Raw genomic sequence first — 16,209 nt, forward strand, 5'->3', positions numbered from 1 at the left:
AAGTGGAAGGGTTATGGTCAGGAAGATAATTCCTGGGTTTTTGCCTCTGATGTTCATGCTGCCGATCTGGTTCGTGCCTTTCATTTTGCTCTTCCTGGTCGGCCTGGGGGCTCTGGTGAGGGTTCGGTGACCCCTCCTCAAGGGGAGGGTACTGTTGTGAATTCTGTTGTCGGGCTCCCTCCTGTGGTCATGAATGGTACTTCGGCTGGTTCTGTCCATGGACTTCCTCTGGTGGGTGTTTCTGAGTTTCCTTCCACAGGTGACGAGGTTAATTCGTTAGCTGGCTGCTCTATTTAACTCCACTTAGATCTTTGCTCCTTGCCACCTGTCAATGTTCCAGTATTGGTCTAGTTCTCTCCTGGATCGTTCTTGTGACCTGTCTTCCCAGCAGAAGCTAAGTTCCTGCTTGTATTTTCTTTGGTTTGCTATTTTTCTGTCCAGCTTGCTATTTTTATTGTCTTGCTTGCTGGAAGCTCTGGGACGCAGAGGGAGCGCCTCCGCACCGTGAGTCGGTGCGGAGGGTCTTTTTGCGCCCTCTGCGTGGTCTTTTTGTAGGGTTTTGTGCTGACCACAAAGCAACCTTTCCTATCCTCAGTCTGTTCAGTAAGTCGGGCCTCACTTTGCTAAATCTATTTCATCTCTGTGTTTGTATTTTCATCTTTACTCACAGTCATTATATGTGGGGGGCTGCCTTTTCCTTTGGGGAATTTCTCGGAGGCAAGGTAGGCTTTATTTTTCTATCTTCAGGGCTAGCTAGTTCCTTAGGCTGTGCCGAGTTGCATTGGGAGCGTTAGGCGCAATCCACGGCTATTTCTAGTGTGCGTGATAGGATTAGGGATTGCGGTCAGCAGAGTTCCCACGTCCCAGAGCTCGTCCTTATTTATAAGTAACTATCAGGTCATTCCGTGTGCTCTTAACTACCAGGTCCATTTTTGTCCTGGCCACCAGGTCATAACAGATATTCTCTTGAGGACTAGAAAATCTGCTGCCATCTAGTCCAACCATAACCCCACCAGTGATTGACAGCTTTCTGCCTATGCACAGTGTACACAAAAAGCTGCCAATCAATGATGGGGGTGGGGCATCCAGTAAAATAGTCATAATAATTATCGCTGGAATTGGGGTCTCTGTGCCTATATCAGGCTGCTCCGAGATGGAGTAGGAACAACCTGGTGACAGATTCCCTTTAATTTGGCTGAGTGCAGTAAAAATGTTCCACCCTTTCAGAGTGACCTACATTGGTTATAATGATTAGATCTAATCTACATTGTACTTAATGCAAATCCATTCACATGTAAACCTTTACGTGGCAGCAAGCAGGAAATGCGGGAAAACTGTCGCCGTCTGCACGAGAACTGAGACGTCAGGGTTTCGCTGATAGGACTCGTACTTATCATAGTCTATGGGGCTGATCACACGTCCATGAATTTTTGAAGCATGAATGGTCCATGCAAAATCACAGCGATCTACGAGTTTGATCCCAATCTCAGAACAATGTCACCAATGCAAGTGTTTGGATCGGTGAAAAAAATCAGAAAACACTGATGCCGTCATTAACTTTGATGATACAAATTGACATTGACCAAACTCTGAGGACTCTGATCAAACACCCTGATGAAAATCAGAACGTTTTTGGCGTACAAGAAAGATCGAATGGGACCTATATAAATGAGAAAGAGACATGCGCTTCAACCTTCCCTCTACCAGTGCTATGCCACTGGCCTTCTGTCAAGTTTTTCAACAGGTTTCTGTTTTTTTTAATGCACAATGAAGCTCTAGCCTGCTTGCGCAATATTTGATTTGAAAAATACCTTCTGCTTTGAACAACGCTTTTAAAAACTGATGCTAACCAAACTGAGGACTCTGATCAAAAACCCCAATGAAACTCGGACCGTTTTTGGCTCACAAGAAAGATCTTTGATGTCTGAATGAGACCTACCCTCTACCAGTGCCATGCCACTGGGCTCCTGTCAGGTTTTCAATAGACTTCTGTTATTTTTAATGCACAATGAAGCTCTAGCTTGCACGCGCAATATTTGATTTGAAAAATACCTTCTGCTTTGAATAACGCTTTGAAAAACTGGTACTAACTAAACTCTGAGGAATAGGATCAAAAACCCCAATGAAACTCAGTCTGTTTTTGGGTGTACGAAAAAGACTGATGTCTGAACCAGCCCTATAGAAATAACTGGAGAGAAATATGAATTTGCATCCACTTCTCCTCTATCATACCATGCCACTGCTGGGCTCCTGTCACGTGTTCAACAGGCTTCTTTTATTTTTAATGCTTAATGAAGCTCTAGCCTGCATGCGCAATATGTGATTTGAAAAATAGCTTCTGCTTTGGATAACGCTTTTAAAAACTGACGATGATCAAACTCTGATCAAAAATCTTGATGAAACTTAGACCGTTTTTGGCGTAAATCACTGTTGTTTTGAGTAAATGAGTCCTAAGGTTAACATAATCAAATCTACTGATACCTTCTAGCTCCGCAGTTCTCTGTCGCCAACTGATGAAATCGCTCACTTTCTTTATACCTGGAACTAACCCTTTGCCCTGTTAGGCTGTGTTCACAGGTTGCTGCCACATTCCGTGGGTTTTTTTTTCAGAAAAACATTGTAGTTCTACCACGATTGCAACTAAAAACATAACCGCAAGATGTGAACACAGCCTTATTTGTTCCGGTTGCTTCCTTTAGACTATATCTGTGACATTGTCTTTTGTCGCCTCCCCTTTGACCTTCACGGCTTATCTCTAGTTTTACATCAAACTCCTCCGTCCCATAACTGAACTGTGTAAATCAAGTCCTACATAACTAGTCCTGATCCCATATGATACAATGTATCCAGTGCAGACAATGCTCTGTGAGCTAAACATTCCGGAATCCAGATTGATACAATGTATCCAGTGCAGACAATGCTCTGTGAGCTAAACATTCCGGAATCCAGACTGATACAATGTATCCAGTGCAGACAATGCTCTGTGAGCTAAACATCCCGGACTCCAGTCTGATACAGTGTAACAATCCAGCAGAGCTCACAGAGCATTGTCTGCGTTGAATAACATCAGCAGCAGCTGCTCAGATCTCTGCTGGTTTGTTACAATGTATCAGTTTGGAGTCCGGGATATTTAGCTCACAGAGCATTGTCTGCACTGCATTCAAATGTTCAAATGTATGAGCTGAAAAGTCAGGGGAAAATGTTATATAATTGACAGGCACTTTAAATAAAAGGAAAAGTCTGTGTACAGATCTTTCTTGTTCCCCAGTGAGTGAAGGGTTAACGCCCCGTATCATAGTCTCATCTATATTTAATATTTCAGCTTATTTCTTTGTTTCGGAAACAAAAGAAGAATATGAAGACTCGGAGTCCTGCCGCGTTTACACACTGTATTATTTGACCTGTTAATGCCTCCTGGCGCTTCTCCCAGCGGGAACACTTAGTAGAGACATTGTGGTCCTGCAGCTACTCAGCAGCGCGGCGCAGCCACCGACTGCAGGATGGCACTTCCCAGAAGCTTTAGAGGTTCCGTAAAATGAACAGTCGCTCTTCCAGGCAGGTTTAAGTGATCTGACCGCAACGTAGAGATGAAAATGCAACGGTGGAAATGCTGAAAGCTCACTGACGATTTATATAATGAAAAATCTACAGAATGTAACTCAGGATCAGTAATGTAATGTATGTACACAGTGACTGCACCAGCAGAATAGTGAGTGCAGCTCTGGGGTATAATACAGGATGTAACTCAGGATCAGTAATGTAATGTATGTACACAGTGACTGCACCAGCAGAATAGTGAGTGCAGCTCTGGAGTATAATACAGGATGTAACTCAGGATCAGTAATGTAATGTATGTACACAGTGACTGCACCAGCAGAATAGTGAGTGCAGCTCTGGAGTATAATACAGGATGTAACTCAGGATCAGTAATGTAATGTATGTACACAGTGACTGCACCAGCAGAATAGTGAGTGCAGCTCTGGGGTATAATACAGGAGGTAACTCAGGATCAGTAATGTAATGTATGTACACAGTGACTGCACCAGCAGAATAGTGAGTGCAGCTCTGGGGTATAATACAGGAGGTAACTCAGGATCAGTAATGTAATGTATGTACACAGTGACTGCACCAGCAGAATAGTGAGTGCAGCTCTGGGGTATAATACAGGATGTAACTCAGGATCAGTAATGTATGTACACAGTGACTTCACCAGCAGAATAGTGAGTGCAGCTCTGGAGTATAATACAGGATGTAACTCAGGATCAGTAATGTATGTACACAGTGACTTCACCAGCAGAATAGTGAGTGCAGCTCTGGAGTATAATACAGGATGTAACTCAGGATCAGTAATGTATGTACACAGTGACTTCACCAGCAGAATAGTGAGTGCAGCTCTGGAGTATAATACAGGATGTAACTCAGGATCAGTAATGTAATGTATGTACACAGTGACTGCACCAGCAGAATAGTGAGTGCAGCTCTGGAGTATAATACAGGATGTAACTCAGGATCAGTAATGTATGTACACAGTGACTTCACCAGCAGAATAGTGAGTGCAGCTCTGGAGTATAATACAGGATGTAACTCAGGATCAGTAATGTAATGTATGTACACAGTGACTGCACCAGCAGAATAGTGAGTGCAGCTCTGGAGTATAATACAGGATGTAACTCAGGATCAGTAATGTAATGTATGTACACAGTGACTGCACCAGCAGAATAGTGAGTGCAGCTCTGGAGTATAATACAGGGTGTAACTCAGGATCAGTAATGTAATGTATGTACACAGTGACTGCACCAGCAGAATAGTGAGTGCAGCTCTGGGGTATAATACAGGATGTAACTCAGGATCAGTAATGTAATGTATGTACACAGTGACTGCACCAGCAGAATAGTGAGTGTAGCTCTGGGGTATAATACAGGGTGTAACTCAGGATCAGTAATGTAATGTATGTACACAGTGACTGCACCAGCAGAATAGTGAGTGCAGCTCTGGAGTATAACACAGGATGTAACTCAGGATCAGTAATGTAATGTATGTACACAGTGACTGCACCAGCAGAATAGTGAGTGCAGCTCTGGGGTATAATACAGGATGTAACTCAGGATCAGTAATGTAATGTATGTACACAGTGACTGCACCAGCAGAATAGTGAGTGCAGCTCTGGAGTATAACACAGGATGTAACTCAGGATCAGTGATGTAATGTATGTACACAGTGACTGCACCAGCAGAATAGTGAGTGCAGCTCTGGAGTATAATACAGGAGATAACTCAGGATCAGTAATGTATGTACACAGCGACTGCACCAGCAGAATAGTGAGTGCAGCTCTGGAGTATAATACAGGAGATAACTCAGGATCAGTAATGTAATGTATGTACACAGTGACTGCACCAGCAGAATAGTGAGTGCAGCTCTGGAGTATAATACAGGAGATAACTCAGGATCAGTAATGTAATGTACCTAAGCTCTACAGAAGAATATCTCCTTATCTGACAGATAGCAATATGTTGGCTCATAAAGTCCTTAAATCGTATATGGTTATAAATAGGAAAAGTTTCTGTGGTGTACAATTTGTCACTTATGTGCCTCACTCTAACTGTTCCACCATCCCACAATGCAATTTTTTGGAAAACCTATTTAAATAGATGTTTTTTTGTTGTTTTTTTTTAAGTGAAAGGTTTTGTTATTAAAGAAAATGTATTTTAATCAATTTGATGTTCTGTGTTCATGTCATGTTTAGTACTTCAGTTGTCAGAGTGCTGTTTTGCAGATACAGACCTCCAAATCTCTTGCTTAAACCTTTAGTTATAATTCTGTCTCATTGCAGTCACCACTAGGGGGAGCCCAGGAGTTGTCTGCATACTTAAATAATAAGCTCCTGTGCTCCCGCTAGTGGTGGCCGCAGACAGCAGGCTTTTTATCTTGTATCAGGAGATTATGAAAAATACAGATCCCCATCCGCTATGTACTCTGTGAAAATTCACTTTTAGGGTTTTCCAGTAATTGGAATTAAAGAAACCAATAAATATAACTGGAGGAATCACAAATATCTAGATGATTAATATGCATAGTGCTAGGGGCCTCTGAGCCGCATGATCTCATTTGATCTAAAGATTTTCCCCATAATTTCTCTTATTTTCTGACATTTCCCAGATATAAGCGTGGGATATTCCGTGCACCAGGAGGAGATGTGTAATTCATCCTCTGCCAAGAAAAAATAAAATTATCTCTCAGGTCCAGCAGTGCCTCCTATAGAGAAAATATGACAGGAGTGTTTGTAGGAGGATCAGCCCCGTGTTTCCCGGGTGAGAGGGGCGGTTTTACTTCCATTTTTGGATGACTATGATCAGTATATGGTTTTCTAATCACAGTATGAAGATGATTCATGAACTTGCCGAGTGCCACCAGCCCCGGGGACTCGTATTGGGGAAAGTTTTTCTGTTTGACGATCTTTCATTTTAGGCACAACTGTCATTCAGTCGTGTACGTAATAGTCCCAAATGTAATTTGTGGTGAGCCATTTACCCCGTTATATAGCCTCATGTTCCTCTGTTCTTCGGAAGGAATTGATCTTACTGGAGGTGAAGGGAGCAACAGAGAAGGTGGTGGAACGGATCCTACCGAAGGTGAAGGGGGCATAAAGAAAGTGGTGGAATGGATCCTACTGAAGTTGAAGGGAGTAACAGAGAAGGTGGTGGAATGGATCCTACTGAAGGTGAAGGGAGCAACAGAGAAGGTGGTGGAACGGATCCTACCGAAGGTGAAGGGAGCAACGGAGAAGGTGGTGGAATGGATCCTACCAAATGTGGAGGGAGCATTGAGAAGGTGGTGGAATGGATCCTACCGAAGGTGAAGGGAGCAACGGAGAAGGTGGTGGAATGGATCCTACCGAATGTGGAGGGAGCATTGAGAAGGTGGTGGAATGGATCCTACTGAAGGTGAAGGGAGCAACAGAGAAGGTGGTGGAATGAATCCTACTGAAAGTGAAGGGAGCAATGGAGAAGGTGGTGGAATGGATCCTACTGAAGGTGAAGGGAGCAACAGAGAAGGTGGTGGAACGGATCCTAACGAATGTAGAGAGGGCATTGAGAAGGTGGTAGAATGGATCCTACTGAAGGTGAAGGGAGCAACAGAGAAGGTGGTGGAATGGATCCTACCGAATGTGGAGGGGGCATTGAGAAGGTGGTGGAATGGATCCTACTGAAGGTGAAGGGAGCAACAGAGAAGGTGGTGGAATGGATCCTAACGAATGTAGAGAGGGCATTGAGAAGGTGGTAGAATGGATCCTACTGAAGGTGAAGGGAGCAACAGAGAAGGTGGTGGAATGGATCCTACCGAATGTGGAGGGGCCATTGAGAAGGTGGTAGAATGGATCCTACTGAAGGTGAAGGGAGCAACAGAGAAGGTGGTGGAACGGATCCTACCGAATGTGGGGGGGCATTGAGAAGGTGGTGGAATGGATCGTACCAAAAGTGAAGGGAGCAACAGAGAAGGTGGTGGACTGGATCCTACCGAATGTGGAGGGGGCATTGAGAAGGTGGTGGAATGGATCCTACTGAAGGTGAAGGGAGCAACAGAGAAGGTGGTGGAATGGATCCTAACGAATGTGGAGAGGGCATTGAGAAGGTGGTAGAATGGATCCTACTGAAGGTGAAGGGAGCAACAGAGAAGGTGGTGGAATGGATCCTACCGAATGTGGAAGGGCCATTGAGAAGGTGGTAGAATGGATCCTACTGAAGGTGAAGGGAGCAACAGAGAAGGTGGTGAAATGGATCCTACCGAATGTGAAGGGGACATGGAGAAAGTGGTGGAATGGATCCTACTGAAGGTGAAGGTAGCAATGCACAAGGTGGTGGAACGGATTGTACCAAAAGTGAAGGGAGCAACAGAGAAGGTGGTGGAACGGATCCTACCGAAGGTGAAGAGAGCATGGAAAGTCTGATTAATCTAATCCCCCTGGAGGGGAAGGGGGCGTGGAGAAGCTGATCAATCTGATTCTACGGGAAGGGGGAATTGAGAAGCTCATCGAACTGAACCTATCGGAGAGGAATGGGGCATTTAGAAGTTTGTAGAACGGATTCTATTGGAAGGGAAGGGGGCGTTGAGAAGCGAGTGGAACGAATCCTACTGGAGAGGAAGGTGTGTTGAGAAGCTGGTGAAATGGTTCCTACCAGAGAGGAAGGGGACATTGAGAAGCTGGTGCAAGGGATTCTACTGGAGGTGAAGGGGGCATTGAGAAGTTGGTGAAACGGATCCTGCCGAAGGGGAAGGGGGCGTTTAGAAGCTGATCAAACTGAACCTATTAAAGAGCAACGGAGCATGGAGAAGCTGATCAAACTGATCCTACTGGAAAGGGAATGGGGCATTGAGAATCTCATTGAAATGAACGTATCGGAGGGTAAGGGGGAATTGAGAAGCTGGTGGAACGGATCCTATCAGAGGGGAAGGAGGCATTGAGAAGCTGGTGCAAGGGAACCCACCGGAGGGGAAGGGTGAATTGAGAAGCTGATGGAACGAATCATACCGGAAGGGTATGGGGCATTTAGAAGCTGATCAAACTGAACCTACTGAAAAGGAACGGAACATGGAGAAGCTGATCGAACTGATCCTACTGGAAAGTGAAAGGGGCATTGAGATGATCAAGCTGATCCTACTGTAGGGAAAGGGGGCATGGGGAAGCTTATCGAACTGATCCTACCAGATGGGAATGGGATATGGAGAAGCTGATTGAACTGATCCTACCAGATGGAAAGGGCATATGGAGAAGCTGATTGAACTGATCCTGCTGTAGGGGAAAACTGACATGGAGAAGATGATCAAACTGATTCTATCAAAGGTGAAGGGGACATGGAGAAGCTAATCGAACTGATACTGTCAGAGGCGAAAGGAACATCAGAAAGTTGATTAAGCTGAACCTGCCGGAGGGAAAGGAAGCATTGAGAAGCTGATGAAACTGAAGCTACTGGAAGGGAAGAGATCACGGAGAAGCTGATCGAACTGATGCTTCTGGAAGGGAAGGTTGTGTGGAGAAGCTGATCCAACTATTGAAACTGTCCTTTCAGAGGGAAAAGGTTGTTGAGAAACTGATGTAACTGATCCTACCAGAGAGTAGTGTGCTGTGGAGAAGCTGATCCAACTGATCCTACCGGAGAGGATTGGGTTGCAGAGAAGCTGATGAAACTAATCCTCTCAGAGGAAAGAGAGTGTGGAGCAACTGTTGGATCCTACTGGAGAGAAAGGTGGTGGTAGGAAGCTCATTAAACGTAACCATGCAGAGAGAAAGAAGTTGTGGAAAAGCCTATTGAACTGAACCTATTAGAAGGGTGACAGGGTGTAAGGAGTTGTTTGATACTCTCTGTTACACACTCTATGTGTATTATCTCAAGACCAAAACCATAAACCAGTGAGGTTTATGGTCTCCATACTCCCTAAAGTCAGCCGATATCGACCTACCATCTAATTTATAAGGGCCTTCAATGGATGGTGGTGGGAGGGGAATAAGGCAGTTTTAGCCGAGCCTTCATGTGTATGGAGGGGCCAGAAGAGAGATCTGTTGGCCTAATGCTCGATCACCTGGGTCTTCGTAAGTGGAGGAACTGGAAATGATTATCCTCTGCCTGTATCACTCTGAAGTTTCCAACATTGTAGATAGCAAATTGTAAAATATCCCTCTTAAGAACCTGCTATTTTTGCTCACATTGCTTCATCACTCGTTTTGCCCTGATAACCACACTCTACATAAGCTAATAGCAAACTCTGCTTCATGAGCTGTTTGAATAGTCAGTTTGTGACTTGTCAGAGACGCGCACTCTCTTCTTGTCCAAACCACGGGGACAATAAACTTCTGCCGCCAAGCATTGTTCTGGAAATGTCACCTTGCCGAGGACATAACCACAGTGTTTGCAGGTCGCGTTCATTACCAGGTCTTAGAAGGTCGGCATGATAATAATTATAATAATCTTTATATAGAGCCAACATATTCCGCAGCGCTTTACAGTTCAGCAGTTCATATACAGCAGTCATAAGTAACAAGGTTAAAGATAATACAATAATTATAGAGAAGATAATGACGGCCCTGCCCGTAAGAGCTTACAATCTACAATGAAGTGGAGGAGACACGCACTACAGGGGCTTATTTACAATAATGGTCCAGCCATTTTGAGGGAATGGTTGTGGTTAGTCCTAATTTCTTGAGGTAGAGCATTCCAGAGGATTGGTGCAGCTCAGGAGAAGTCTTGGAACCGGGAGTGGGAAGTTCAGATTAGTGTGGATGTTAGTCAAAGGTCGCCTGTTTAGCTTAACGAGCAGGTAGGCCGATAAACAGAAATGAGGGAGGAGATGTAGGGGGGCTGCACTGTGGAGAGCTTTGTGGGTGAGTACAAGCAGTATAAATTGGATCCTATAATGAATGGGCAGCCAGTTCAATGACCGGCACAGAGCGGAGGCGTCCGAGTACCTATTAGCCAGATAGGCGACCCTGGCTGCTTCATTAAGGACGGACTGTAGAGGGGAAAGTCGAGTAACGGGGAGGCTAATTAATAGAGAGTTACAGTAGTCCAGGCGGGAGTGGATCAGGGCAACAGTGAGGATCTTTGTTGTTTCCATGGTGAGAAAGGGGCGGATTCTAGAGATGTTCTTCAGGTGTAGGCGACAAAAGAGGGCAAGGGATTGTATATAGGAGGTGAAGGAAAGATCGAAGTCAAAGAATACCAAGACAGCGTGCCTGCTCCGGGGTGTTATTATGGTGCCACACACGGAGAGGGAAATGTCCGGTTTAGGGAGGTTAGTAGATGGAGGGAGCAGAAGAAGTTTAGTTTTGGAGAGGTTGCGTTTCAGATAGAGAGTGACATGATGTTGGAGACTGCAGACAGACAGTCAGTGGCGTTCTGTAGTACAGCGGGGGTAAGGTCAGGGGAGGATGTGTATAGTTGTGTGTCATCATCGGCATAAAGATGGTACTGAAAGCCAAATCTGCTTATGGTCTGTCCAATTGGGACCATTTAGAGAGAGAGGAGAAGAAGGCCCAGGACTGAGCCCTGAGGGACCCTGACAGTAAGAGGAAAAGGAGATAAAGTGGAGCCAGAGAACAGAACACTGAAGGAGCTGTCAGAAAGGTAGGAGGAGAACCAGGAGAGAGCAGTGTCCTTAATGCCTAGTGACTGGAGCCTAGACAGTAGGAGACGGTGGTCAACAGTGTCGAAAGCTGCAGAGAGGCTAATAAAAATGAGCAGAGAGTGGTCACTGTTACATTTTGCTGTCAGAAGGTCATTGGTCACTTTGATAAGTGCAGCTTCTGCCCAATGTAGGGGGCGGAAGCCGGACTGTGAAGGGTCTAGGAGGGATTGGAGAGGTAATGGATAAGGCGGGAGTAGACCACACGCTCCAAGAGTTTAGAGATGAAGGGGAGATTGGAGACCGGCCTGTAGTTATTTGTGCAGGATGGGTCGAGGGCGGGTTTCTTTCCTCTCTTTTCAATTGCCTAAATTTGATAGAAGAGCCAGTGAGCGGAGTAGAGTAAGGTTGGGTTTCCATTTAGGTCAGGCTTTGTAAGCCGGAGATGGACACAACCGATGTAAAGTTGTGCACCAGTCTGGTGTCGATAGCTGTAGATAATGCTTCGGGAAAAAATAACATGACATGCCTGATGGACACCATGAGAGATGCCCAATTGACCTGATTCTAGAGAGTTGATTCCATGTGGGCTGTTGGTGTCCATCATGTAAGGTTCAGGTACTGATGGTAAATTTGGGTTCCTGTTCCTATGACGGAACAGAAAATCGAAAATATCGGCACAGATGTGAACACAACCCTAATAGCATACATAGAGGCACACAACCCTACCGTTAACGTTGAGCGAGTGATTGTAATGACAAGTCAATAATAGCTCATCGAGTATGTTTCATGTCATCTACAGGCCATTCGAAGCTTCCAGATTGCGATCCACATCTGCCCTTCCAACACGGAGTTGTGGGAGGAAGATCTGAACTGGGCTCGAAAACTTCTTCAACAGAAGAAAGAAGCTGAAGCTGCAGAAGCCAAGGAGAGGAACCAGACGGATTTCAGTATCGAACAGGCGACAATCCCAGACTATGACTTTGAGAGTGATGAGGTGGTGGCGGCCTGTGATGCCATATCGCGGATACACAAGGTGTCTGCCGCCGGTAGTAAGACCGTTGTAGTTTCTTCACCGGGAAAGATGACAACTGAGGAACCGTCAGCTGATGCCTCCACCTCTGCTGACCCAATAGCATTTAGCAAGGCTCGATGATTGGATTATTGGAAGTGTGTTTTTCTTGTCTGTGACATCAGAGCATTGAATCATTTTTTTTTTTTTTCGTCTGTGACATTCATCCATCCTTCTGGAAGTAAAAGGTGGATAAAAGATATTTTTTTGCATTGAGAGACATCTTTTTATGGAATGAGGATCCGTATGTGACCGTTAGGTTTGCCCTTTGTCATGGCCATAACTGGGATATTTGCACAGAAGAGCCCCCTTAGATAAAACCAGACATATATGAATTTCAGAAGATAACATCGTTGCGATCCCCGTGGACGGTGAGCCTCTCTTGTATGCTCATTGGAAAAATGGACATATTTTAGAGATGAACAAATCAGTCTCAAATTTCATTAAAAAATATAGATCCAATTTAAAGAAAAGGAATGGGAAAGATTTAAAGAAAAATTAATATAAAAAATATTGTCACTTTTCCACATAGTTCCCCCACCGCTCCTTACAATCCTAGTCTTCAGTCACAGAAGATCTTTGGTCTTCTTCACTTGTCCCGTCCGGTCTTTGGTCTTCTTCACAGATCCCGTTCGGTCTTCTTCACAGGTCCTGTCTGGATGTCGGTCTTCTTGACCAGTCCCTTGCAGTCTTTGGTCTTCTTCACAGGTCACATCTGGTCTTCGGTCTACTTCACAGGTCATGTCTGGTCTTCGGTCTTCTTCACAGGTCCCTTCCGGTCTTCAGTCTTCTTCACAGTTCACGTTTGGTCTTTGGTCTTCTTCACAGGTCACATCTGGTCTTTGACCTTCTTTACAGGTCATGTCTGGTCTTCGGTCTTCTTCACAGGTCCCTTCCGGTCTTCAGAGCCTCCAGTGCTGACCAAGCCTCATAACATCATGACGTTACAAGCTTTGGAAGCAGCGAAGATCAGACTGGACCCGTGAAGAAGACCAAAGACCTGCTGTTACTGAAGAATGGAGCTGTGGGAAGAATAGAAAGGATCAGGTAAGTATTATCGTTATTTTTTTTAATAGTACAGACCCGACTGCATAATAACGCACATTTCAATTTTATTAATTCGATATGAATCAAATTTCCTGGGCAAATTCGAGCAATCTGAGAATTAGCAGCAGATTCGCTCATCTTTACCATTTTCTGGTAGCGTTTTATAACCTCCATTGACTCCATTAAGTGCAGCCATCTGTACATTGAGGTTCCAACCATGTGAGTTCCTGTCTGGAGGACAAAGAAAATGCTTAGGCTTTATACACATAGCAGAGCCTGGAGCACAAGTTGTGCCGCCATATAGTCCAATAGGAGATACTCACTTCCCTATGAGGTATACTGATGCACAATGGGGACTTCTTTGGACCTCAAAATACTCTGTACAGTTTGGAGTCATTATATGGTACTGACCATGAGATCTAAACGTAGAAATTCCCTGACGAGAATTTGCATCCCGTGAAGGTACCTTCAGGAGACATCTCGCTTCCTACATATGCATGCATGCTCAGGATGGCTGAACGTGCATGTACTTTCATGCAGGAGAGGGGAATTAGCTGCTGAGGGACGCTTTTGACAATGGGTTATTTTCTAGGAGCTAAAGAATGAAATGTTGAAATTCAGCATGCCCTGTCCATCTTTTCCCCAGCATCTTCTGGTGGAGGAGAATCAGGAGGCCCCATCACATGTATCAGACAGTCGATTCCACCAGTATTGGCAGGTCCGGGCACCTATAGATACCATGAGAATAATAACCAGCTGAACCCAAACTTTATTCGGGAACTTACCATGTTGAGGTCCATGTGACTGCCCCCTTGACTCTATTAAAACTTGGAAATTTTGGGTGAAATTTTACCGCCCACTTGTCATTTTTTGGGCACCTGTTAAGAGTTCGTGTGAAAATAAAATTTGAGTGTTGAGTGTTTCCTTTCTCTTTTTCTCCGTTGCTTTTGTCCCAATGGGCCAACAAGTTCAACTTTTTTTTCTGGGCTGATATTGAAGCTAAGTGCCCCAGAAAACTACAAATCCCAGCATTCGTTGCTGCACACAATCGGCAGCCCCATGTAGGGGTGAGTAGTGCCACTCAGGAGGGAAAGATAGCATTAAAAGGAAGATCCAAATCACCTGAACTGCGACGTTCCGACACAAAAGGAACTTTGTTCTTTATAGCAGGAGATCCGGAAACTGCAGAACTTCCCAATATGGAGCGCTGGGAACGAAGGAACTTATAAAAGTGTCTATGTGTTTTTATGTTGTGTTTACTGGAATATGTTTTTGTGCATGGAAACTTGAAGACAAACTCGAAATGAAAACCTCTGGCGATTTTCAGCTGTAGAGAATACTCCCAGGTTCTTGTGTGCTTATTTTTGCCTCCATTATATTCGCGGATGCCACGAACGCTCTGTATGTTAGTGATTGCTTCCTAAAGAGATATTAACTAATAGTGCGAAATAAACTATATTATTGTATATGTTATATTTTGTGGGGTCGCCGCTCCTAAGATCCTTTTAGACAGAACAGCAACTCAAAGTGAGCGCAACAAAAACTGCCGAAGCAAATCTGCGGACAAACGCAAATGATGCAACAGCCCAAAGAATAATCCCCTACCTTCGTTGAGTCTGGTTAGTCCGTGGTCCCACCTGTACAAGGTCGCCTTGTCGAATCTGGTTAGTCCGTGGTCCCATCTGTACAAGGTCGCCTTCTCGAATCTGGTTAGTCCGTGGTCCCATCTGTACAAGGTCGCCTTGTCGAATCTGGTTAGTCCGTGGTCCCATCTGTACAAGGTCGCCTTATCGAATCTGGTTAGTCCGTGGTCCCATCTGTACAAGGTCGCCTTGTCAAATTTGGTTAGTCCGTGGTCCCATCTGTACAAGGTCGCCTTGTCAAATCTGGTTAGGCCGGGGACCCATCTGTACAAGGTTGCCTTGTCGAATCTCGTTAGGCCGGGGACCCATCTGTACAACGTCGCCTTGTCGAATCTGGTTAGGCCGGGGACCCATCTGTACAAGGTCACCCTCTAGAATCTGGTTAGTCCGTGGTCCCATCTGTACACGGTCGCCTTGTCGAATCTGGTTAGTCCGTGGTCCCATCTGTACAAGGTCGCCTTGTCGAATCTGGTTAGGCCGGGGACCCATCTGTACAAGGTCGCCTTGTCGAATCTCGTTAGGCCGGGGACCCATCTGTACAACGTCGCCTTGTCGAATCTGGTTAGGCCGGGGACCCATCTGTACAAGGTCACCCTCTAGAATCTGGTTAGTCCGTGGTCCCATCTGTACACGGTCGCCTTGTCGAATCTGGTTAGTCCGTGGTCCCATCTGTACAAGGTCGCCTTGTCGAATCTGGTTAGTCCGTGGTCCCATCTGTACAAGGTCGCCTTGTCGAATCTGGTTAGTCCGTGGTCCCATATGTACACGGTCGCCTTGTCGACTCTGGTTAGTCCATGGTCCCATGTGTACAAGGTCGCCTTGTCCAATCTGGTTAGTCCAGGGTCCCATCTGTACAAGGTTGCCTTGTCGAATCTGGTTAGTCCGTGATCCCATCTGTACAAGGTCGCCTTGTGGAATCTGGTTAGTCCGTCGTCCCATCTGTACAAGGTCGCCTTGTCGTGGTTGATGGGCTCAGTCAATTTGCGCCAACTAGTCTATAGACTAGTAATGCAATCTGAAATAATCCATATATGCAACGTTTGCACATAAAAAGACGATATCAGTGCTCTGCAACTTGTAGTCACAGCTTTCCCGGCACGCTGGGATTGTATTTTTGCAGCAGCTGGGAAGCCACATGTTGCGGATCACCAGACTCCGCAGCTGGCGGGATTTCACAATTACAGGCAGATGAACATTGAGGATTCCCCTGTGACAGTAAAAACCCACACCCCGTAGACTGACAGCTGCTAGGGATCATCCCAGTCAATAAAAGTCGCGTTAACAGCAGGGGGTAGTAGATAAATTGTTTTTTTTTTTATCATCCAATAAACT

General features: G+C 45.2%; 1 protein-coding gene across 2 annotated transcripts in view; it reads left to right on the forward strand.

Moving 5' to 3' along the window:
* The window catches only part of TTC33 (tetratricopeptide repeat domain 33), a 216,379-nt gene extending 201,679 nt beyond the window's left edge, over nt 1-14,700 (forward strand). For both annotated transcript variants that reach the window (XM_069745913.1, XM_069745914.1), the window contains one exon: nt 11,918-14,700. In XM_069745913.1, the coding sequence (XP_069602014.1) occupies nt 11,918-12,271 (354 nt within the window). In that variant the 3' untranslated portion in view covers nt 12,272-14,700. The remainder of the gene's footprint in view (nt 1-11,917) is intronic.
* The last annotated feature ends 1,509 nt before the right edge of the window (nt 14,701-16,209 follow it).

Source organism: Ranitomeya imitator, chromosome 1, assembly GCF_032444005.1.
Source record: "Ranitomeya imitator isolate aRanImi1 chromosome 1, aRanImi1.pri, whole genome shotgun sequence".
In the NCBI taxonomy this organism is placed as follows: Eukaryota; Metazoa; Chordata; class Amphibia; order Anura; family Dendrobatidae; genus Ranitomeya; species Ranitomeya imitator.